Source organism: Camelus bactrianus, chromosome 4 (assembly GCF_048773025.1).
Source record: "Camelus bactrianus isolate YW-2024 breed Bactrian camel chromosome 4, ASM4877302v1, whole genome shotgun sequence".
Lineage (NCBI taxonomy): Eukaryota > Metazoa > Chordata > Mammalia > Artiodactyla > Camelidae > Camelus > Camelus bactrianus.
The window spans coordinates 35286513-35309234 of record NC_133542.1 but is presented as its reverse complement, the minus strand read 5'-3'; the positions used below and the strand labels follow the sequence as shown (position 1 = coordinate 35309234).

Here is a 22722-nt window from a genome sequence, read left to right as displayed (position 1 = left end):
CTTATAGTTGACATCTAGGTGACAGCAACACTGAACCTGAAATGACTTTACAAACACTGTCAGGTCAGTAAAATTTATTAGCTTGGCCTACTTTCAATTTCTGAGACATGCTATGTAAGCTCTTTTCTTCTTAGGGACTTCACACATACTGTTTCCACTACTGCTGAGGCTTTCCCTCTGCTTTTCACAGAGCTGGTTCCTTCTTATTTTTCAGGTCTCAGCTTAAATATCACCACCTGGAATAGGTTTCCCTGACCACACTGTCACACTGTTATCATCTAGCACGTACCTTGCTTTACCTTTTGTGTCATGTATAACAATTTTTCATTATACATTTTTCTGTTTCTTGAATACTGTGTATCCCACTTTCATTAGACTAAGTCTCACAAGAAAGCAAGAACAATGTCTGTTTTTCTCACCACTGTATACCCAGCAGCTAGTACAGTGTCTTATACACAATAACATTAATATTTATGGAATATGGAATAAATGTGTACAATTACTTGAAGTCTCATCCTCTCAAAGGTGGTATTTAGCCTCCTCCTCCTATGAACCCAATGTACAACTTTTTGCACTCCTTTTTGCACACTGATGGTGATTTCAGAGACTCACCTTAGAAATTAAAGTGCCTAAAGTCAGAAGTTAATTGGAAGTTACTTTTTGGCATTCCTTCCTAAAACTCAGACTGTCAATCTCTATAAATACTATACTACAAGTTAGAGCATAATTCAACATTTAACAAAGAAAGTTCATCATTTCCTATAGGTGATTTTGGCCTAATGTTAATTTTGATAAGTTTCAGAGGTGGCTTAAAACATGGAAACAGGAAAAAACTGAGAAATAGGTATATTTTTATTACAAAATTTCTGAGTTGAAAAATTAGCTTAGGAAGTGAGATGAAAGAAGAGGAGATATAGGCCTGTCTTACTTTTAGGTAGTTATTGAAGAAGTCTCAGACAAAACTTCTACAGTAAAAATGAAGCTTTACTACCTTCCTAAATTTTCAGTTATGACTTTGTAACCTAAGTCTATGGTTTTCATTATTGTCATATTTACACTGAAGAATAAGAAAAACATAAAGCAAAAAATAACTCCTTAAGAATGTACTCATATTTGGGTACTTCTTCCACTTAGTCATCCATTAAATGGTATACTATTAAGAAAATTCCTACAATACTTTGACATCTTCAGTACATGAGAAATATTGATTCCATCATGGAGACATACCTATTTCCCTATCTGTTTCCATATGCAAGTCCTGGATTGGCTTTTTCTCTCCAGACATTTTTCTCCTGTTCTTTTCTGAAGATTACATCATGGGTTTCGTGGGCCCCTGTGGTAGGAAGAAGAGGATAAAGGAAAAGGATGAGATTTTGGAACTATCAAATGTCATGAAAAATAAAACACCACTTACTCAGCAACAAAAACCGTATTATGCAACTAGTATCTTCACTACTGTATCATTATGGATTCCAATATCAGCATTAACTGGTCATTTAAAGTCATCTTCATGATTAGCATCTTTATAACATTTACCTGTCAGGTTAAAAAAGGTTCATGTTTTAACTAGGAGATTAATTACATAGCAGTATAATTCTCTTTAGAAATATTAAACAATAGAGTTTCATTTTGAAAGTCAGTATTTAGCTTAGCCTTAGTTTACCATTGTGCTTCAATATTAATTTACTTGTAATGATATAGTATTTATTCATAGAAATAGTAATAATTTGCATAGTGTTTCACAGTTTTAAGGTATTATCACATGCACTTTCTTATTGTTATCTCAACAATTACAATAATGAAGTGCTACAGGGAACAATATTCAATATCTTATAATAACCTATGATGGCAAATAATCTGAAAATAAATATAACTGACTTTGCTGAACACCTGACTAACATATTATTGTAAATCAACTATACTCCAATAAAAAAATAAATAAGTGAACTTTCTGGAAAAACAAGAATAATGAGGTGCTAGATATATCAATTGAGTATAAGAACAGATGGCATTTGCATTCATGATTTTGTGACCTTAAAAAAAAGTTCTTGATCATATATGAAGTTTTGTATTTGGTAAAATAAACCTACAAACTGAGGCAAAAGATATACCAAAAGTCCCCTAAGTTTAATGTATGTGTCTTCTTAAATTCATTTATTAATTTCCATTCCTTTTCTTGAATTAGTCTTGAATAAGAACTTTAAAGATAACATTACTTCTAAGAAGTCACTGATATTGTGATTTCCTGACTAGTATTATATTTTTCTTCTCCTATTTGTTAGTAAGTTCTTGGATTTTAAATTTTAATAGCAACTAAGATTGAGGTTTGGTATACTATATAAGTATATAGTTAGTCACAATGGTAATTTATAATGAAGCACTTAAAATTGAGCATTTTAATTTTTTTAATGGAGGAAATAAGCTTGTTGTTTTTGTAATAGTAGCACAGGGTACAAACACGTTTAATACTATTTATACTCTATCTTGCATAATGTTACCATGGTAAAATGGACTTCAAATCCAAATAATGGAGTAAATAAACAATATATTATAGTGAAAAAAGTAGAATAATACAGAGCAAAGATGGAAACAGATTATAAGGCCATCTCTAACTCTTCACAAAAGTAACTACAACTGACCCTTGAAAAACATGAGTTTGAACTGTGTGGGTCCACTTACACAGATTTTTTTCTTTCAATAGTAAATACTATAGTACTATGATTCAGGGTTGGTTGAACTTCTGGAATACTGAACTACAGATAAAGAGGAATGGTAACCAGGGATATGGAGGGCCGACTGCAAGTTATACACAGAATTTTGAGTGTGTGGAGGGTCAGCTCGCCAAAATTTCATGTTGTTCAAAGGGTCAATTGTACAAGTCTTGTCATTAAAACCACCTTGGTGTCTTCTTTCCCACCAGCACCCTCAACACATACATTGGGTTTTACATTGTAGAAAGTTTGGAACATTCAGAAGAATATAAAGAATGTAATTTATGGGGCTTAATTATTTCCAGTTCTATCTTATGGAGATAAATATTAACATTTTAGTTTATACTGTCCCAGTCATTCATATACATATACATATATATTTATATTGTGTACACTTTGTTTTCATACTTTATGGCTGAGATGAGAAAAATTTAAAAATAAAATTTTTCTTTGGCCAGTAGGGCCTCCTCCTTCCCTTTAGCATGTGTTGTTAATCTGCATTAGCCACACCTCCTTAGGAGATAATGTTTCTTCTTAACAACTCCGTAAGAAATAAACTTGTAAGGGGTCATGATCCACGACCCACTACTTGTTTTGTACGTGTAGCTCTGTATTATGTAAACTGTCAATGATACATCATTTGGCATATAAACATTTGCCTCAAGAACTTATATAACTGTTCTTTAAACTCTAATGAGTGGAACAGTTCTCAGAGCTTTCTGAAAGACTGTTTACTGGGTTAAATCTTCAGGCTGGCTTGAAAAATTTTCCATTTCTTTCTTAGATTGACTATTGATTAATTTTTTGTCAACATATACATAAAATTAGAGTTGTCTTGAGTGCTTTTTTGGTACTTGTTTTTGTCATTACATATCTCCCCATCATTAAATAGTCTTGTAAAATATGAAAGGCATAAATTTGGGGGAGTATGGGAGGAGTGTCAAAATACATTCACAGTCACGTGAACAAAAATTAGTCATGGTCACTTAAAAATCAATACACCTATAAGAAAATTAATATGCATAAGAGTTGGCTAATTAAAAATATATCCATGTTTTTATTAACATACACTTTAATTTTTTTTCTTATATTACAAGAACTGTATTTTGTTCTTTGTGTTACTTAGAAAGTAAAATTCTCCTATAAGTATACTTCCCTCTAAGAGTTTAGTATATATTCTCCTAGTTATAATGTGCTTTTAAATGACTACACAGTATTTCATCACATGGATTTACTATAATTTAATCAACCTCAATGTTGGGCATTTAAGCTACTTACAATAGTTCACTATTCATGTGTATTTTGCAGACCCCTGAACATAAATCTTTGAGTCCTTCAACAAAATCATGTTAAATTTATCTTACTTATATATGTAATTATTAAAGTCACATGAATTTCAATTCTTTGAACCTCAGCTTCTTTATCTGCAAAATTAGGGGGTCAGATCAGAGTTCTAGTATGCTCCAACTATAAAAATACTTGTGTTCAAAACATAGTAGATCTTTAATAATCAGGTGAAACTATTTGTGAACTCTTAGAAGAAACATGAGACAAAATTCATGCCTCTCAAAGGAATACAAATAGGGTGTGTGTGCGTGTATGTGTGCATATGTAGGACAGGGACAAACAGAATCAATACACAGCACTTATTTTCCTATAATATCACTTTCACTTCAGGATTTAGGGATAGTTTTTTTCCCCTTTCTTTCTGTTAAATGTATTAGAGTTAAATACAAAAGTCACACTAATTTTCAAGATAAAAATAAATTATTTGAAAAAATTTTTCTGAGTGTGTCCCTTTGAGCTCTGCCCCAGGTATCAGGATGTATTTCCCACTTTTATTATGCAAGGCTCTGATTAATTGAAGAGGAGGAAGAGTAATCAGTGAACTCAAACCATTTGAGAACTGTATCACATTTTTAGAGTAATTAGGACATTTGAAGTAGTCTTTGGCCTTGGGATCTAAAAACAAATTCACTCCACTGCCTCACTGAGAACTTGTCAATGGGTTAAGGTTTGTCTGACTTTGCTAAATCAAACCTGTCCCATCTTGCTTTTCTACAATTCTATGCAACTTCTATCATTTCTCTTAGAACCAGAGGGCCAAGGTCTAGCCTTTCTCAACATACTTACACGGAGTATTGATCACTGGATATAATTTCTCACTCATTGCTTTATAATTTTGTATTTAGTGGATGGTTTTTACTTTCACAGTCATCAACGCTACTTCAAAAGCTCCACGTATGTTCACATTAAAAAGACCATAAGCTTGCTTTAAAAAAAAGTTTTTAAAAGACTTCAAGGATTAAGTAAAAAGAACTGGCCAAAAGCAGCTAGATTTTTCCAACACAGAAGGATGAAGGAAAATCTGATATATAAAAAGTTGAATTATGGCATTTCAAAATAAATGGACTAAAAAGCCAGTTTTTCTTATAAAAATTACTTGCTGCAACGTAAACAGCGATTAAGAGCATACCTTGTCAGGGACTCGGTTTTTTAACTTCAAAATTAACACGCAACGTTCAAAGGACACAAAATGATGTGCAAGATGACGTACACTCGAAGTAGAAAATCTAAAAAATAGTTCTGTATTTCTACTCCCTTCCTGCTGACAGCAAGTAACTTTACTTTTTCTCCTTGTAATCCACTTATTAAATTTTTTAAATTAACTTTTTTAAAACGGCTGCTCAGTGGCCAAAATTGGCACGCAGATACAAAAGATCACCAACAGGGTCCCATTGGGACTCATTCCGCCACGAGTCTCTGGGCCGCCCCATCCCCTCAACTGAAAAAAATGAAGAGAAAAAGCTCTCAGAACGCCCAGAAACTAACGGCTAAAAAGGACTCTCCCTCTCGGTTAAACTTTCTTCCAGAAGCATTCTGGGTCCTGGCTCGTTTCCCGAACAGCTGAGAGCGGGTGGTCTGGGCGGGGAGTTCAGGCCAGTCTCAAGGCTCTGGGAGTGACCTTAGGACTCCTCCCTCCTCGGCTCCGAGTGGAACAGAAACGAAGATAAAATGTATAAAATAGCGACCTGAGGTAACTTTGCAAATGAATCTGCAGCATTTTCTCCGACGCTAGAAACCCGCTTGTGAGAAGAAATCGGAGACCAAGCGGCCGCCTCAAACCAAACGAGGACTACGCCCTGGGCGCCGGCAGGCTGACCCGGAAGTGCTCGGCGGCGGCGGCGGGGGCGGGGTCGCGGCCAGACCGGCGCACACGCGCGCGCTCCCCGCGGAACTCCCGCGGGCGCCTCGGCGCTCTCCTGGAGGCGCGCCCGAGCCGCCGCGGCCGCCGCCAACATGGCCGAGACGAGTGAGGAGGTGGCGGTGCTGGTGCAGCGGGTGGTGAAGGACATCACCAACGCCTTCAGGAGGAACCCGCACATGTGAGTCGCGCGCCGGCGGCGCCCCCGCCTCTTCCGCCTGCGAGGGTCGTCAGGGGCGGGCGGTGGCGGGACCAAGCCTCGAACCGACCTCGGGCGGTGGGTCCTGGCCCGCGCGCCCTCCTCGCACGAGCTGGCGAAGCGAGGTCGGGGCCGGACGATTGTCGGCCGCCGCGGGGCTAGCTTTCTGCTACCGGAACGCGCGAGCCAACGAGTCCCTAGAAGTGACCTCGGAAAATCAAAACATAGCGACTTTGGTTCTCCTCCCTCTCACCGCTTTCCCAGGAGTTCATGAAACTCAAAAGACTTCACTCGTGTGTCCACGTCCTACATCCGTTTAAGGTTCACGGGTACACTCAGTGTGGGTCTGGTCTGTATGTGCTTTGTTAACACAACTCTTCTGACGTTCGTCCCGGACGTTGGTAGGAACGGGTTACCGATCATCTTATTCTCCATGGGCCAAACCCCCCCACTTTACTAGCCAAAGGTAGTTTGAAGCTGCTTTTGACTTTCGCCTCAGTTGTCCCAAGATTGTAGAGGGACTTCGATTGAAACATTTTGCTTTGAAGATGAACAGTGCATTCTCAAGAGTGTAGCTTCTGTAGGCACAGGTTGGTTCTGGTGTAAAGCAGATGAAACCTCGACACTTTTTAGCATTAGCTGATTCATAGTTACAGGGAGCATATTGACTCTTTTTCAGTTCAAACACTGCTCTCTTTTTAAGTAGGACACCACAGAACTGACACATGTCTCCCTCCTTCCTTTCCATTTTACATGGAGTACGCCGGGCAGATACCAACACTTATGCTTTTATGTAATGATTGAAGAGAAAACTATTAAAGGAGAGATATATCTACACCTTATACAAAAGAGTAAGGAAAAGGCAAGAGTGTAGCTCTTTTCCCATCCATCCTCCTTCATCCCTCCTCCCCTCAAAAGAAAGAATATGGAATCAAATTTTACGTTATTTTCACTTTAACTGCTTTTGGAATTTATTTTTAATATTTTATTCTTTAAATCGGAGCACATGAATTGCTCTTTTAAAAAAATTCTAACTCCATAAGCTTTTCTGCTTAAAAGAGGTGCTAAACCTTCATCTAAATGAAGTTTGCTTTTCCTTCAAGGTTGATGCCCTCAGATGTCTTGCTCCCTTGTGGCACTCAATTAGAGACTTGCAACTGTGCCTCATTAAAAACAAAACAGTGCTGGCCTCGAAACACACCTGCCACCTCTGACAGCATCCACTTCCTTTCCTCTTGTGACTGCTGCCTTTTTCAGAATGACAGTGTTTGGAATGATTTCCTGGCAGTAACCATAGTGGATACTAGGCCTTCTAAAAAATGCTTTGATGTCTTGTTGTATGTCAGTCTTTCAATCCCTTTTTGAGAATGAGAGCTTTACTGCGAATAAGAGACATCTTCAAAAAAAAAAAAAAGTTGGATACATGAAGGGCCTATTTTCTCATCATTGGGGTTATTTTTCTTAAAGAAATTAGGGCAGAGGTTAGAAAGAAGTCTAAAAGTGCAGTAATCATCTTAGTTTCTCTTCTTTGAATTAGATTAGAAAAGCATCAGTATTTTATATTTGAAGAAACGAGATATAGTGTTCATTGGCTTGGCAGGTTGACACAGTGCAGTTTGGATCACATCTCAGCTCTTCTGGGATCATATTTATGGAAACTCATAAAGGATTTTAATGCCTGCCCTCCCAGAATCGTAGTTTCATGATGAGATCTCATCAGTGTGCTCTCTATCAATACATGATTTACAATTATTAATGAACATTTGGGTCATTCAAGATTTAAAAGTTTGTTGTGCATTTGATATAATTTGAAATAATATATAAATAGGTCTGAAAATTTAAATAGCTCATTGTTTAATATTAATCTTCGGGTATATTGTACTATATATTCCCTACAATAACAATATCTTCAGGAACATTATAACGCATCTTTAAAAATGTCTCATAATTTGGACTTTTCAAAATTGCCTTTTCTCCTTCCCTTCATCTAACCCTTTTACTTCCAAAATAAGTAGGCTATATTTCTAGTTAAAAGGAAAAAGCATCATTTACCTTCAAAGTAAGTACCTAATTACATTTTTCAGTATTATAAAAGAAAGCTTTTCATTCTTTACTTTTTGTTTTCCTTTTTTCTCCAAATACAAGATAGATTGCAATTTTATTAGCCAATATCTACCCTGGTAAACATACTGGCTTTGTGTCTGGAAATCTGTAGGCAGTAGGAGTTAAAGATGCAGTGGGTGAAATGAGGATTTTGTTACTGGTGGGTGTGGCTAGGTTACCCTCTCTCAGCCTTAGTTTCCTCTTTATCTTGTGAGGCTGATGAAAACACAGGAAAAACACCTCACAGAGTGCCTTGCATTTAATTGCCACTAGGTAAATATGTTCCTTAGAACATATATTGGCCTACTGAATGGTGAATGTGAAGCACTTCATAAACTGAAAAATACCATGCAAGTGTTATTTGTGTGGTTGACTCCAAGAGAATACTAATGGAAAAACAACTGAAAACTTGAACCAATGACAGGCATTAGCTTAATGTGTAGACCCTGTGTAACGTGGAAGATAGTTTACAGCGTAATTAGGATCATGTCAGCATTCTCTTATCCAGAAAGTTATTTTTTTGTTATTCTATTTAAAATTTATTGAACTCTCACTGTTTATGTAGGTACCATCTTCACAGTATTGAATAGGAAGAAGTATAAAATGCAGTTCTTGTACTCAAGGCACTCACAGAAATATCTGTGATGATGGTAATCTTCTACATCTGTCATGTCCAATATGGTAGCCTCTAGCCATGTGAGTGGTGTGAAAGAAGTAAATTTTAAATTGTACTGAATTTTAATTGATTTATACATTATGGTTACATGTGCCTGGTGACTACTGTATTGCACAGCACAGGTCTAGATGGAGACCTAAGACTTAGTGTATGAACAGTACGTTAACCCTGCAAAGCAGTTTATAGTAAAGGTTGGACCAGCAGTATGGTAAGCAAGTGCTGCATGAGTCTATTAGAAGTTAAAAGGCTGGGTTTGTCTGGGCTAGTGCTGTTAGGGGAGGTGAATTTTTGAGTTGTACTTTGAAGACAAGGTAGGATTTACAGTCTTGGAGAGGGAGCCAAAGACCTCCACAAGGAGCAATGAATTGGCTAAAAGTAGCACAATGTGATTGGAAAGACAAAGTAGGGCCATATTATGGAAGTACTTGACTATCTGACTTAATGTCATTCATTCCATGCATGCATTCAGTAAAAGAACATCTCTATTTGACAAATACAGTGCTGCTATCTAGGTATACAGGGCTGGGAGTGGCGTATTGATGAGCACACTCCACTTCCCTGCCCAATGGAAGTTTAAACAGATCAACACACAGATTATGAAAAGATCCCCAAAGGATAAGAAGGATATTTTAAAAGAATAATAACAGAGAGGCCTAATTTAGATTAGAAGGTCAGGATAGTTTTTCTGAGGAAATAGCAATTAAATGGAGACATGAGGCATGGATAAAATTTGGCTCAGGGAAAATATACTTCCTAGGCACTGGGTAGGCCCCAATGAGAATTTTTGAGTAAAACCTCTTAATGGAAGGCAGTTTTAGATTGTCTGCAAGTTGAACTGAAGAATAGGAAACCATAGAATCTTTTTACTTTTTTTTTAAATTTATGTATTTATTTTACAGTATCATTTTTTAAATTGAAGTATAGTTGATGTATAATATTCTGTTACAGGTATATAACATAGTGATTCACAAATTTTTAAAGGTTATACTCAATTTATAGTTATTATAAAATATTGGCTATATTCCCCATGTTGTACAATACATTCTTGTAGCTTATTTTATACCTGATAGTTTGTACCTACTATGAGGAAACCGTAGAATCTTAATTAACTTCTTATACTTGATTTTTAATCTATCTATTTAGACAATAGTATAGTTGTAAAAGTTTGGGTTTGCAGTTTCACAGTCCTAGATTTGAACCTTGGCTTGTCATTTACTAGCTGGGCAACTCAGACAAGACATTCCTCAAATGGAGTTTAAATTTCTACTTTTAATAAATGAAATAGTGTTTATAAAACCTGACACACAGCATTGCATATAACAAAACACTCAGTAAATGGTAGTAATTTTTGTAGCTGTGTTCTAAATAAATCAGTAATATAATTTCAGTGACACAGAAAGTTGGTAATCTTTAGGACTGAGAAAGCCTGTGAGGTCTCTGAAATATCTTAATCACCAGTAAAGTGTTAATTATCAATATGCAAGGGTCAGTTCATTTAGATTTTTTGCTGACTTCCCTTTTTGGTCATTATGAAAATCTAATAACCATTAGATTTAAAAGATTTGTACCATTTCCTGAATACTTTGGCTGTTTTCTCTTCAGTCACTCTGCATTACAAGGTTCAGTTAGTATTTGGGGACCATCCTTCTTTCCTGAAAGGAAGCTGGTCAATATTAGTCTTATAAATAATAAATGGACCTACTCCAGTTAGACTGATGATGTTTCTTAAAAGTACAGACAAAAAGAGCTGTCTAAACATGAGGAACAAGGTCATTATCAGTGTTATGTGAACCTTGAACTTCATCTGGAAGCCAGTGGGTCCCCACTGTGAAGTGGAGTGCTGAGGGGGGTGTACCGTGCTGTGGATGATCTTTTTAAGTAAATGTGTAGATTCCTTCCATGTTGCTATTCCTTTGGAGCAGCCTTCAAAGGTAACCTCAAAAGTGAACACTGTAGTTCCTCTTTGAGAAGATTGAAACTTGATCGCTGTCCCAAACCTTCATGTCTTTAAAAATCCTGTGATGTTGTTAATACAGGTATTTACTTAAGTATCCTTCTTAAATACCAGGAACCTAAAAATAAAAAAGAATGGAATTTGCTGGTAGTGAAAGAGTTAGAAATTTCTCTTACAAGACTATTTCATAAGGAAATAGCTGGAGATATATTTGATATTTACAGCACATTCATTACAACCATGAATGATACAAGAATTATACAGGAAAATATTTAATGTGAATTGTCAGTTTTAGAAAAAGGATTATAGAAGAATACGTCCAATATAATCCCACTTTGTAAACTAAGGGAAGGCATTGTTATTCTTGTATTTCAGATGAGGATACTGATGGCAAGTATCTAGTCAAATTCATGTTGATCACTGGTAGAATGGAGCCTAACTAGAACCATGGACCTTAGAAGATTGAGTGCTTTTGTTTCTATATCCTACTACCTCTCTTTTAGTGGTTTTTTTTTTCTTCCCTAGTGCTTAATATTCCCTGATATGACCACTTTCATTCTCTTTATATGAGAATAGTTGTAGGGTTTCTCAGTCATAAAATTTGAAACCTGGATGAGACCTAGCAGCCCATTTCTCTTATTTAGAGATACAGTGCAGTTCCTGTATTTTACAGATGAGGAATTTGAGGGCTATAGAGGCCAACTGAGAGGAGATAGAGATGTCTAGAGAGAGAGAGAGACAGAGAGATATCTATGTCATATTTACAGAGCTAGAATTTGGACCTGCTGTGTTAGAAGGAAATCAGAGGTAGTGTTTTTGAAGCAATATTCTTTGAAAACTATTTTATTTGAATATTACCACTGAAGTGCAGTGATGATCAGAGTTTCAGTAGCAGTTACTGAGCACCTACTATATCTAAGACATTCTTGGTTTTTTAAAATTATTTCTTGGAAGAACAGTAGCCAATTAAAACAATGAATTATTGTTGCAGATGGTTCTGTCCTTTCATTTAGATACCAAATAATTAGTTGGGCATTTCATTTTTGGTGTGAATAGTGAGCAAGGCAGATTTTTACATTGTGAATTTAAATAACTACCCCACCTCTCCATGGGCTATACCCAGAAACTAGAATTTTTCACTCTTCTTATTCTTTTATTCATATTGTTGACTTTTGCCGTTATTTAAGTGTCATAAATGGTTGTTAGATCTCAGAAAACAGACTTTCTTGAAATAATTACACTGAATTTATTTTTTTTACTATAATTCTAGTTTATTTTTTAAGTGTTCTTTTTTTATGTAGTTAACACTTAAACACCAGAAAATATCAGAGACTTAGACATATATTCAGTTATAGATCTCGATATGGCTAATTATCCTAATAGTGAATTAGATTAGACAGATTTCATATCACCAAATACAAATAAGTATTTTGAAATACTGGTCATTGGCCTCATATGCTCTCTCAACATGGCCACATTCTTCCTAAGAATTTTATTTATGTTACTGGAATGGAAAAATGCTAACATTTTATTGCACATACTGACACAAATTCCTAGCAGAACCATCAGCTTTGTGTAGTCTAGGACCACCTAGTTTTATTCATTTTTGCATTTTCAGAACCTAACACAATTCCCAGTACATTGTAGTACTCAGAAAATGTTTAGATACTACTGGCATGATGTATCAAAACACCCGTGAGTCAGCTGAGTCGGTTGTCAGGACAAAAAGCCTTAGGTCCCAAAATCTCCTTGGGAGTTAAATCAGCTTGAAAGAATAGTTAGTTGCTTGCAATCCCTACAGCACCCTCTTTTATTGATCTATCCCTATGTCACTAATAAGGTGATCAGTAGAAGGTAGGTTACTTTCGAGCTGTCCAGTTTAGAGTTTCCAGGAAGCATTTTCTTTTAGTTCCACAGCCTCCCACCAGTTTGTGATGGTGGCCTAACGAAAGAAGAATGCTTTTTTTACGACCTGTAATTAAGCAAGTTTCCTCTTTGCATCTATCAACCAACCTGCTGTCTTGACGGGAATCCAAGGGGCTTCTATAATAAATAATGTTAGACACAAGCTCTGAAAACCAGTTCTTTATTCTGTTTTTTTAAAATACACTTAAAATATCTATTTAGACACTCTAAAAATACTGTTATTTATGTCAGCTACTCTTGTTAAAAGGTTTCTTGTTGGTTATTCATTAATTAAGGGAAGGACATACAATTTGAACAAAAATACTTCACATATGGAAGAACTGTAAATTCTTTATAGTTGAAAGGCATATATGCAGATTTTACAAAAACTTTTTTATGGTTTTTTTTTTTGCCAATTTATTTGCTATGTAAGTCAGCTGCCCTATGTATTGTTTAAGTCTATGCCTGTAATGTAAATTAACTTAAGTTGAAGTGGATTAAGGGATAGAGAAGCCACCATAGATGAAAATGATCAAATTCTGAAATGTATTTTGTGTTTTAACAATATTTATTAGCATTTTTTCAATTCAGAACTGAATAAAGGATTAAAAAAGAGTCTCACTGACAATGTAATTTTATTGATAATTTGCTCCACATATTAGCACACAAGTGTAAATACATTTTTTAAAAATAGAAGTAATGTGTAAAATAATTATAAAATTTAAACTGTATAAGAATAAAATCCTCTCCCCCAAGGGTTCTTGGTATCCTTCCAAGAAAATTTTTAATGTATCTATATACCTTTTTAAAAATTTGTACAAATGGCTTTGTGCTATACACTGTGTTCAGCATTTTGGTTTTTTGTTTGTTTCTTGGCACCCTTTCCGTACCAACGTATGCAGATTTACCTCATTATTCTGTTTTACAGCTCTATCACATGGATGAACCATATTTATTTTACCAGTCTTATATTTACTGATACACATTTTGAATATTTCCAGTTTTGTTGTAATGTTGCCATGAATATCCAGTGAATTCATATGTTTCAGCATTGGATAATTTCTGAACAGTGGAATCACTGGGTCAAAGGGTATATGCACTTAAAAAAATTGACAGACATTTTAAAATTTCTATCCAACGATTCGACTAGTTTTCATTCCTGTCAACAGGGAGTATAACGTAATACTTTTCCCATATTCTTATTAGTATTAGCAAACTTTTAAAAAATTATTATTTCTCCCAATCCAGTGAGTGAGCTAAATAACATTTTTAAGAAAGGGAAATGTGTGTGGTTTTTTTTTAATTCCCTGTAGGATTTGAAAATTTTTGAAAAGGCTGGTATTCTTATCTTTAATTCATTTTTATGTTTTACATATTAAGAGATGAAATTGGCCTGATCCCATGTCCTGAAGCTAGGTATAACCGGAGTCCCATCGTCCTGGTTGAAAACAAACTTGGTGTGGAGAGCTGGTGTGTCAAGTTCCTTTTACCATATGTCCACAACAAGCTCCTTTTGTACAGAACAAGAAAGCAATGGCTGAACAAAGATGGTAAGTATGGAGTCTACTCTCTTTTATTTTTAGAAGCAGCATGAAATATAGTGGGAAGAACACTCTCTGGTGTTGGCATTCCTGGATTCTAGTTCTGGCTTTTTCATTCACTACCTGGTCAACTGCATAACCTCTCTATCAAGTGAGGAGATTGGACTCATCACTAGTTTCCTAATTTTGCATCCATAATGATTCTATGGAAGGTGCCTCAAACAGAGTACCAAGCCCCCTACTGCAAACAGAAATTCTGATTCTATTTTTTTATGTATTGGGGTCATTTGTAAGATATTTGAAGAAAGCATCTTATGGCTAAAAAAAGTTTGAAAATCTGTGAAGTGGACTCTAGTCCCTACAAGCTCTAATTCTCTAGTTTATAATCCTTTAGTACTTTATGAACAATAGAAGTCATTTAGTAGCGGTCCAAATGAGATAACCACAAAGGGGTGTGATGGTGGTAGTTATACTGTGAAACAGCTCAGTGGTTTATGATGGTGCTGTTGCACTATGAATCCCACTTAAGTTCAGGCCCTCTGTGTCCTGTTCCTATGCTGAAATGAGCAAAAGAAAACCATCCCAGCCTTCGTTTCTTTTGCTCCTCTGAGACAGTTCTTGGCTGCATCAGACAATCCCTCTTCATCCCACCTAGTGTCTTTTCCTAGTTTTCCCCCTATATGTGATATTAAGCCTCCATGTACACAAATTCTTTTTACCTTTTAGTCAGTAAAACCTGAGTTCTCACTGTTTTGAAGGGTACTCATCCAAGACCAAATTCTCAACTGTTTCTATAAGGCTCCTTCCCTATCTCACACAACAGTACTTTCAAAAGTGCTCAGTCAGCCTGGTGGCTAATTTTGAATAAGAACTTTGTTTCCTAGAGAATTTTAATTGCAAGTTCAGTAGCCATTACCAAGGGCCTACTCATACTAGATGCTGTTCCAAGTATTGTGAGGGATAAAAAGGGTGAATAATACTATTTCCTTTACTCAAGAAGCTTACAGTTGAGTGAGAAACAGTCTATTTGTGGAGAGTAATGTTGCCAGAGGTAAGCTATACCAATTTCCTTGTGTCCCTCTCAGCATTGTCTTTAACACACTGCCATAATAGGTTAATAGCACTTTTCCCTGTTTAGACCAGTAGAAAAGGGAGTCTGATTTGAAGATTTAATGTGAAATAGTTTCTGTTTTCTGTGTGATTGTTTCACTCAATTAGTCCCCTGGTATATATTTCTTAATTATAAGGCTTTGTCTAAGTTTACGGCACAGCGTAAGTTTGTGGCAGAAACCTAAAGGCGTAAGTTTAAGCAGAAACTTAAAAGTAAGGACATTTATCTGTTGTTAGACCCTCTTTCATTCTGCATTCCATAGTGGTTCTCAGCAACGTTAAGGTACAAAGTAGCACAATGTGAATCCCATCAAGTTATTTTTTGCCAAACAGAGCTGTATTGTGTGTTGTGGCACACAGAAATGTGTAATTGAGCCAGTACATAACTAACTCTGAGGGGGAGACAGATGATGATCTAATAGAGAAGAGAAGTATGAATTTTAACATATCAAATTTTAACATCAACAACAAAGGTTGTTGTTTCAGATTATTACCTTTTACCCATTCAGATGCTAGTCCAGCCCACTTTCTTCCTGCAGTCTTCGAAGTTCTTCTCTCCATTTCCCTATTTCTTGTGTGTCTGACAGTGCACTGCAGGCTTTGCTAAATCTCCTCATTGTGCAGCTTTATCTTGATAGGCCCAGGAGGCCCAGGCGGAAGATCAAATGGTTAAGCTCACTTACACCAATAGCTGGCATCTAAGCTTTGAATTCTGATGCAACTGTGCGTGTGTACAGAAGCAGCTTGATTTTATCCTAACCTCTATTCTCATGGAAGTTGTTTTCAATTTCACTTTTTTGTGGCCAGAGACAGTATAGTTCAGTGAAGTGTTATATACTACTCAGGTTATTTTTTAAATTACTGGTAAAAGTATGGAAGTGAGTTTCTGATTTGACAAAAAATGATACCTGCAAATACTGACTAACATAAGAGTATTTTGCTAAACTTGAGAACTGAAGCAATTAGAACACAAAGGAGAATCTTGCTAAGAAAAGAAATTAAAAATATTAGAGAAAAGCAGTTATTTCATGAGAATACTATATACCTTTTAAAATTTTTTGTAGAAAATGTACATATAAGAGCCAAGTGAAGAAAGCTGGCAATTTAAGAACAATTTCAGAAATGCCCATGTCTGTGTGATTGATCATACCAAAATCCTAGGCATCCCTAAGAATGTATTCTGTAACTTCAGGTGACCTTTATTCTGGAGATACTTTTTTTTCTTCAACCAAACTGGATTCATGCTCTCACTAATGTGCATAATTCTTTACATGTTTGGAAATCATCTGTATTAGTCAGGGTTCTCCTTAGCAACAACCAGTAGAAACTTTATATGTATGTATGTATCTATATTATATACATGAAATGAATATATATATATTGGGCCATTTATATATATATATATATATATATATATATAATATATATATATATATAAAATGAGATACATTATGATGAATTGGTTCACATGGTTATGAAGGTTGAAAAGTCCTACAATCTGTGTTTTGCAATATGGGAACCCAGAAAAGCTAGTGATTTAATTCAGTTTGAGTCTGAAGGCTTGAGAACCAGGGAAGCCAGTGGTTTAAATCCCAGTCTGAAAGCTGGAGAAGACAAGATGAGGTGTCCCAACTCAAGCAGACAGAAAGGAAGCAAAAAAGGAGAGTGAATTCTTCCTTATTCTTCCTTTTGTTCAGTTCAGGTCCTCAACATTTTGGATGATGTTTGTCCACAGTGGGGAGAGCAATCTACTGAGTCTAGAGATTCAAATGTCACTTTCATCTGGAAATACCCTCACAGTCTCACTGTCAGAAATAGTGTTTAATAATGTTTAATCTGTGCACCCCAGAGCCTGTCAAGTTTCACCATAGTTTAACCTGAACAGACCATCACAGCCTCCCTGTTTAATTACCTAGAGAGAAACTAATATTTTTTAAAACTCTGCTGTAGTAATAGCCATATTTGGTTTGGGAGAAGGTTGATTTTAGAACTCTGATTTTAGAAAAATTGTTTTGAAAAATCCATGGCAAAAACAAAAAGCAAGAGAGAAGTCCTCAGCATTGGAGCCCTGAGTGCCTAGTGCCCTGTCCCGCACTCTGACTGTCTCTAGTCTGCCCTTCCATCGTCATCTTTTACTTCTCCCTCTTTTTCTCAGCTCCCATTCTCAGTCCATCACTGAGCTATCACTTATCTCTCCACTTCGTACTTCTCATCTGGACAAATATTACCTCATAGCTGATCTCCATTTTCAGTCTCTGTTCTGTAATCCAAGTCCATCATGCCACTAGCCAGTCATTTCAAACAACGCTTCTTAGAAACATAGTTTGAAAGATGCTTTTCCAAAATATATATCTGCTCCTCTTATTTCGTGATGCCTATAGGGACAAGGTGGAGTCAAACTCCTTGGCATGGTATCCAAGGGCCTTCACAGTCTATCTCCAGGCTACATTACCAGCTTTTTCCTCTGCTTTATGTTCAGCATCAAAGGTTGTAGACGCTCAGCCCCCCACCTGAAGCCAGCCCACATGTATATTTCGTTCTGGCTTTATATAATGTTTTTAAAATTGTTTTTAATTAGTTGGATAAACATTTCAAATCAGGATGAACTTTTAAAATGAGGATGGAAATCTGGATTTCTGTCTTCACTTGAAAAATGAGAAGCCTTGGGTGCATCCATTTTTGCACAGCAGCAGTTAGGGCTCATAGCCTCTGCTTTTCTTGACGAGGCAAGCCTGTTCCAGTTGACTACAACCTCCTCATGTCCTTCAGACGTTAAGGCAGTGTCATGTGCTACATATCAGATTTGCTTTGCTACTTTTTTGCTATTTATTTGAACCCTAGAAAACTTTGAGTTTCCAGCTATTTGGTATACATTCCAGCTACAACCCGCACTGTTCCTTTCTTGAACTTTGCTGTTGTACTACTCCGTTACTTCCATGCTTTTGCTGAGGTCAGGTTCATGTCTAATGTCATTATTGTTGTCTTTGCTGACACACACATGAAGCCTGTTTGCTCTAGGAAGCAGTCATTACTCCTCTGCACGCCTATGGGAGTCCTTATTCATACTGCTTGAACAGTGGAACTTACCACACTTTATTGTAGTTGATTATTTAAACAGCATTTTCCCCATCTAAATTGTGAGTTTGTTAGGGGGATTGTGGCTTGTCTTTATTTATTTACTCATTACTTTTATGTGTTCAATAGTAACAAGAGTTTGGTAAACAAAAGGTTTTAGCTTGGTCTGACTATTGATTCAGTAACTATATTCTATCATAAACAGAGCTTTTCTCGTATTTACCACATAGTTTTACCTCAAGCCTCTCTTCTTGTGGTATCCTGAATGTATTTTAGAGGAAGAGATTAATCAGTCCAAGTTGACCTTGGATTTATTTCCAGATGCATGAAAACATATCGCTGTTAGGGATAGTTGTCAAACTCAGTGCCCAATACCAGGTGACTGTTCACCTTGGGCCATTTCTAGAATGCAGTGCAGCAAAGAAAGCATATTGATTTTTCTCTGACTTTTCTGTAGCATCCTTCTCTATCTTCTCCTTGTTATAGCTGAAATTTGGTTACTTTTTTCTTGTGTATAATGTGCCGTGATTCATTTTCTTTTTGTGATGTGATGAGTTAGTCATATATTGGAGTGTTTGTAACAAGAGAATGGCTATTTGCTGGTATATGTTCTGGTGTTTGGACAGAGATCTGTTTAATTTCAAGAGACTGTAAGGATGTCAGTAGCTCACATCTTGGTAAGACAGCAAAGAAAGGGTATATAATTGGTGACACAGAGAGAGTGAAATAGTCAGCTGTTGATTATACATGTTTATCTTTAGATCTTTGGTTCAGTCCTTACCCGAAGACAGCAGAGTAATTGTAGGCAGTATGCTAAGGTGGACAGAGCATCTTCTTGGTGAGAAAACAGACCTGGATTTAGATCATCAGCACACTGAAGTCACTTAGCAGTTACTTTGGGCAATTTACTTAACTCCTTCCTATTTCTACACCAGAAGTGGGGCATTCTAATAGGTCTTAGAGGGTTGTTGTGAGGATCAAATGAATTAGTTTGTGTAAAGCACTCAGCACAGAGACTGGCATGTTGTAGACTCTGAAGAAACACTAGTTTCCTTTCTCTCAGTTAGCCAGAGCCAGTGGGAAAGAAGAGCAGGAAAATATATGTAATTCAGGAGGGATTCTTTATGTCCAATATTTATAACTTATTTACTTCTCCTTCATTGGCCCTTCTACATTTCTGATATTCACTTCACCCCCACCTCTTGGATCTCACTGGAATGATTCCTAAAGGAGGTCCAATCTGAACTTAAGTCCTGAGTCAGGAGGAGTTAGCAGTTGGTCAAAGAGGAGGAGAGAAGGGCCTGTGACTGTGTGTGTTACTAGGCACTAGTGGTGGTTGGCCAAGGCTGTTGGTAAGTTTTAAATCCTGAGATTCTTAGAGGTTAAGTATTCCTCTGCTCAGCAGTCACTGCTCAGCCAGCTCAAGAGATTCTTTTCCTCCCTCTGGTGGCATCCAGTCCCAGTATGGTTTGTGGGACTGGGCTAGGAGATACAGGCTCTGTAACAGGAGTTACCACCAAGTGCTTGCTGTGTGTCAGGTACTGTCCTAATACTTCATGGGTATGACTCATTTAATACCCCTGTGAGATGGTACTGTTATTGGCTCTGTTTTACATGGGAGGAGGACACTAAGGCACAGAAAGATTAAATGATGTACCCAAGCACTTCCCAGTTAGTGGTAGAGCTGGGCTCTGAGCCCAGCAGCTGCTGTCACCCTGCTGGGGGAGACCCTCCAGTAAAAGAAGTGTTGCTTTGATTAGTCTTCCTCTCCCTTCACACAGCCATGTAAAGTAGGGAGTTAGGTATTTTCTGTGTTAGTTTTTGCCTTGTACTTCTGTACAGAAGTATCTCATGGAAGATGAACTTGTCTTCATTTATGTCTAGGGGAAGGGAGTTGCATTCAAACTACTGTTGGTCACATGCCCATTTTTTCTTTTAATGCAGAAAAGGAGAGTCCAAGAAACTAAACACCAGTTTATCTAGTTATCTGGGTAGTGCAATGGATTTTGGAAAATTGTGGACTTAAAAAAAATTCCAGAGGCCCTCCCATCATGCACAAACATTTCATATAGCCACTTAATAACCAAGTGGTTTTCTGTTATTATTTATTTTACATGGTTAGAAATTTAGATGGTTTCATCATAGGAACAACTGCCTCATTATTTGTGACTTGTTTGATTAATTTATATTGAAAATATTCATTTCCTGATAAGTAGCAATGGTGTTTAGTTGAACAAATATTTATTGAGTATTCACTATGTGTCAAAGAGCTGTGGAGAAATGGGATGAATCTCATTGCTTACAATACTAAGCTTGATGTTGTCATCCTCATTTTATAGAAAAGGAAACTGAAGTTCAAAGACATTCAGTTATGTAGTCAGTAAGTGGAGACGTCGAGATTTGAACCCAGACAGAATGGCTTTAAGGCCTGTGCTCTTAACCTCACTCCTTTACGATGTGGGTAGATATGGAATTTCTTTTGGTCAGAGGCCATATTTTTTTCATATTTGGTAAGTGAATGGCTAGTTTGAAGATCTATAAGAGAGGGCCTGTGTCCAAAAAATGTACAGGCTCATCAAGAGGATAATATTTATATAAAGTCATTAACAAAGATACACACAGAACATAGAGATGGAAGATTGCTTTCAGCTAAATAGGTCAGGAAAGCCTTTATAAAGAAAGATGCTTTTTTGCCTTTTTTTTTTTTTTTTTAATTTGGAGATAAGAGGATACTTCTGACAGAGAAAATAGCAAGTAGGTAGATCTGAATTATAGCCAGCAAAGAGAAGATAGGCAGATGGGCAGTGTGTTTAGAGAATGGGGGGGTTTGGCTCATGTGGAGCATAGCATATGAAGGGAAAGTAACAGACTCACAATAAATGTTAATCTCTTTTATTAAGATGGTTGAGAATAGAATAATTGGTTTTCTTTTTGACTAACATTTTAACATGACTATAGGGACATATTTTTGTGTATTTACGCTTAGATTTTTAAAAGTTTATCTTTTCCTTAAACACTGAGAATGTCCCATTTATTTATTATAGACAGAGATTTCAATTGCGGTGTAATTGACAATTAAAAGTAGTAAGATGCTGATATTGCCACATACTTATCAGGTGACTGTGAACAAATTGCTTAAAATCTCTAAACACTTAAACTAAAATTAGTAGTTTTCCTATCTATAAAGTGAAATAAAAATATCTTGGATTATGATTGTGAGAATTCAATGAAATAATGTAAATAAAGTACTTAATATTGTGCCTGGTACACAATAATGCTAAATAATACTAATAATTTTTATTATTTTATTTACTTACCATTTAATATGAGCTTGGTAGAAGTTACCTTAATTTAGTATTATATCCTAGGTTGATCATCTTAACTCTAAAATTCTCTTTTTCAGTTTTAGTAAAATGAAGACAGTATGTCTAAGTATTACTGATTTTGTTTTATTAAATATAGGCTAATGGAGCTTATTCAAGAGCATGATAGATAAGTAGCAAATGAATATGAACAGACTATTCATCTTACGAAAATAGAAAATAGTAAACAAAATGAAAAAAGTTCATGTTAATAATTGTAAAGATATAAATTAAAACAGAAATGAAGTACAATTTTTTAAATCTGCCACATTCATTTTTTTTAATATAATTATATAGGTCAGAGTTATAGGGCCATAAATATACTCGTGTTATTCTTGGCGATATAGATGGTTACAACCCCTTTGGAAGACAATTTGGAAATGCTTAGTAGGAGCCATACTGATATTTATATTGTTTGACATAGTAGCTCTACTCCTGGAAGTATATCCAAAGGAAATAATCTATTTTCTTTCATCTATTTTAAACACAGACAAGTGTGTTTAAAAATGCTTGTAGAAATATCATCCATAACAGTAAAAACAAAACAGGAAACAGCCTAAAGAATAAGATAAATGATAATAGATTAAACTAAAAGATTGTTATTCAGTTGTTAAAAATGCATACTGAAGCAATATAGAAGAATGCATATGTAACATTGAATGAAAAACATAAAACAAAATTGTGCATTTATCATGCTGTAACTGTAAAAATGTGTAAGAAAGGATAATCTTTGCAGGGAAATGCAAATGAATTGTGTTAAGTAAGTTGGATTATACATGATTTTTTGTTTTCCATTTGAGAATTTGCACAGTCAATTTTTGAAACATTTGTGGAATTAAATGAATAGTGGTATAGAAATTGTGTTTCTTTTTTTGTGTCAA

The 22722-nt window shown here is 36.0% G+C and overlaps 2 protein-coding genes across 7 annotated transcripts in view; one reads left to right on the top strand and one right to left on the bottom strand.

The window, feature by feature from the left end:
• The window catches only part of CFAP95 (cilia and flagella associated protein 95), a 222589-nt gene extending 216714 nt beyond the window's left edge, over positions 1–5875 (bottom strand). The window contains exons 1-2 of one of the 3 annotated variants that reach the window (XM_045515100.2): positions 5744–5875; positions 1228–1333 (exon numbers count right to left, since the gene is read on the bottom strand). The gene's annotated coding sequence lies outside the window, so the exon portion shown is untranslated. Of the gene's footprint in view, positions 1–1227; positions 1334–4844; positions 5112–5187; positions 5715–5743 lie in introns of those variants that run through there. The other 2 variants (XM_074361685.1, XM_045515101.2) reach the window with 2 other exon arrangements.
• An 89-nt stretch (positions 5876–5964) lies between these two features.
• Positions 5965–22722, top strand: part of PTAR1 (protein prenyltransferase alpha subunit repeat containing 1) — a 58495-nt gene continuing 41737 nt past the window's right edge. For all 4 annotated transcript variants that reach the window (XM_074361681.1, XM_074361680.1, XM_074361683.1 and 1 more), the window contains exons 1-2: positions 5965–6097; positions 14134–14303. In XM_074361681.1, the coding sequence (XP_074217782.1) occupies positions 6012–6097; positions 14134–14303 (256 nt within the window). In that variant the 5' untranslated portion in view covers positions 5965–6011. The remainder of the gene's footprint in view (positions 6098–14133; positions 14304–22722) is intronic.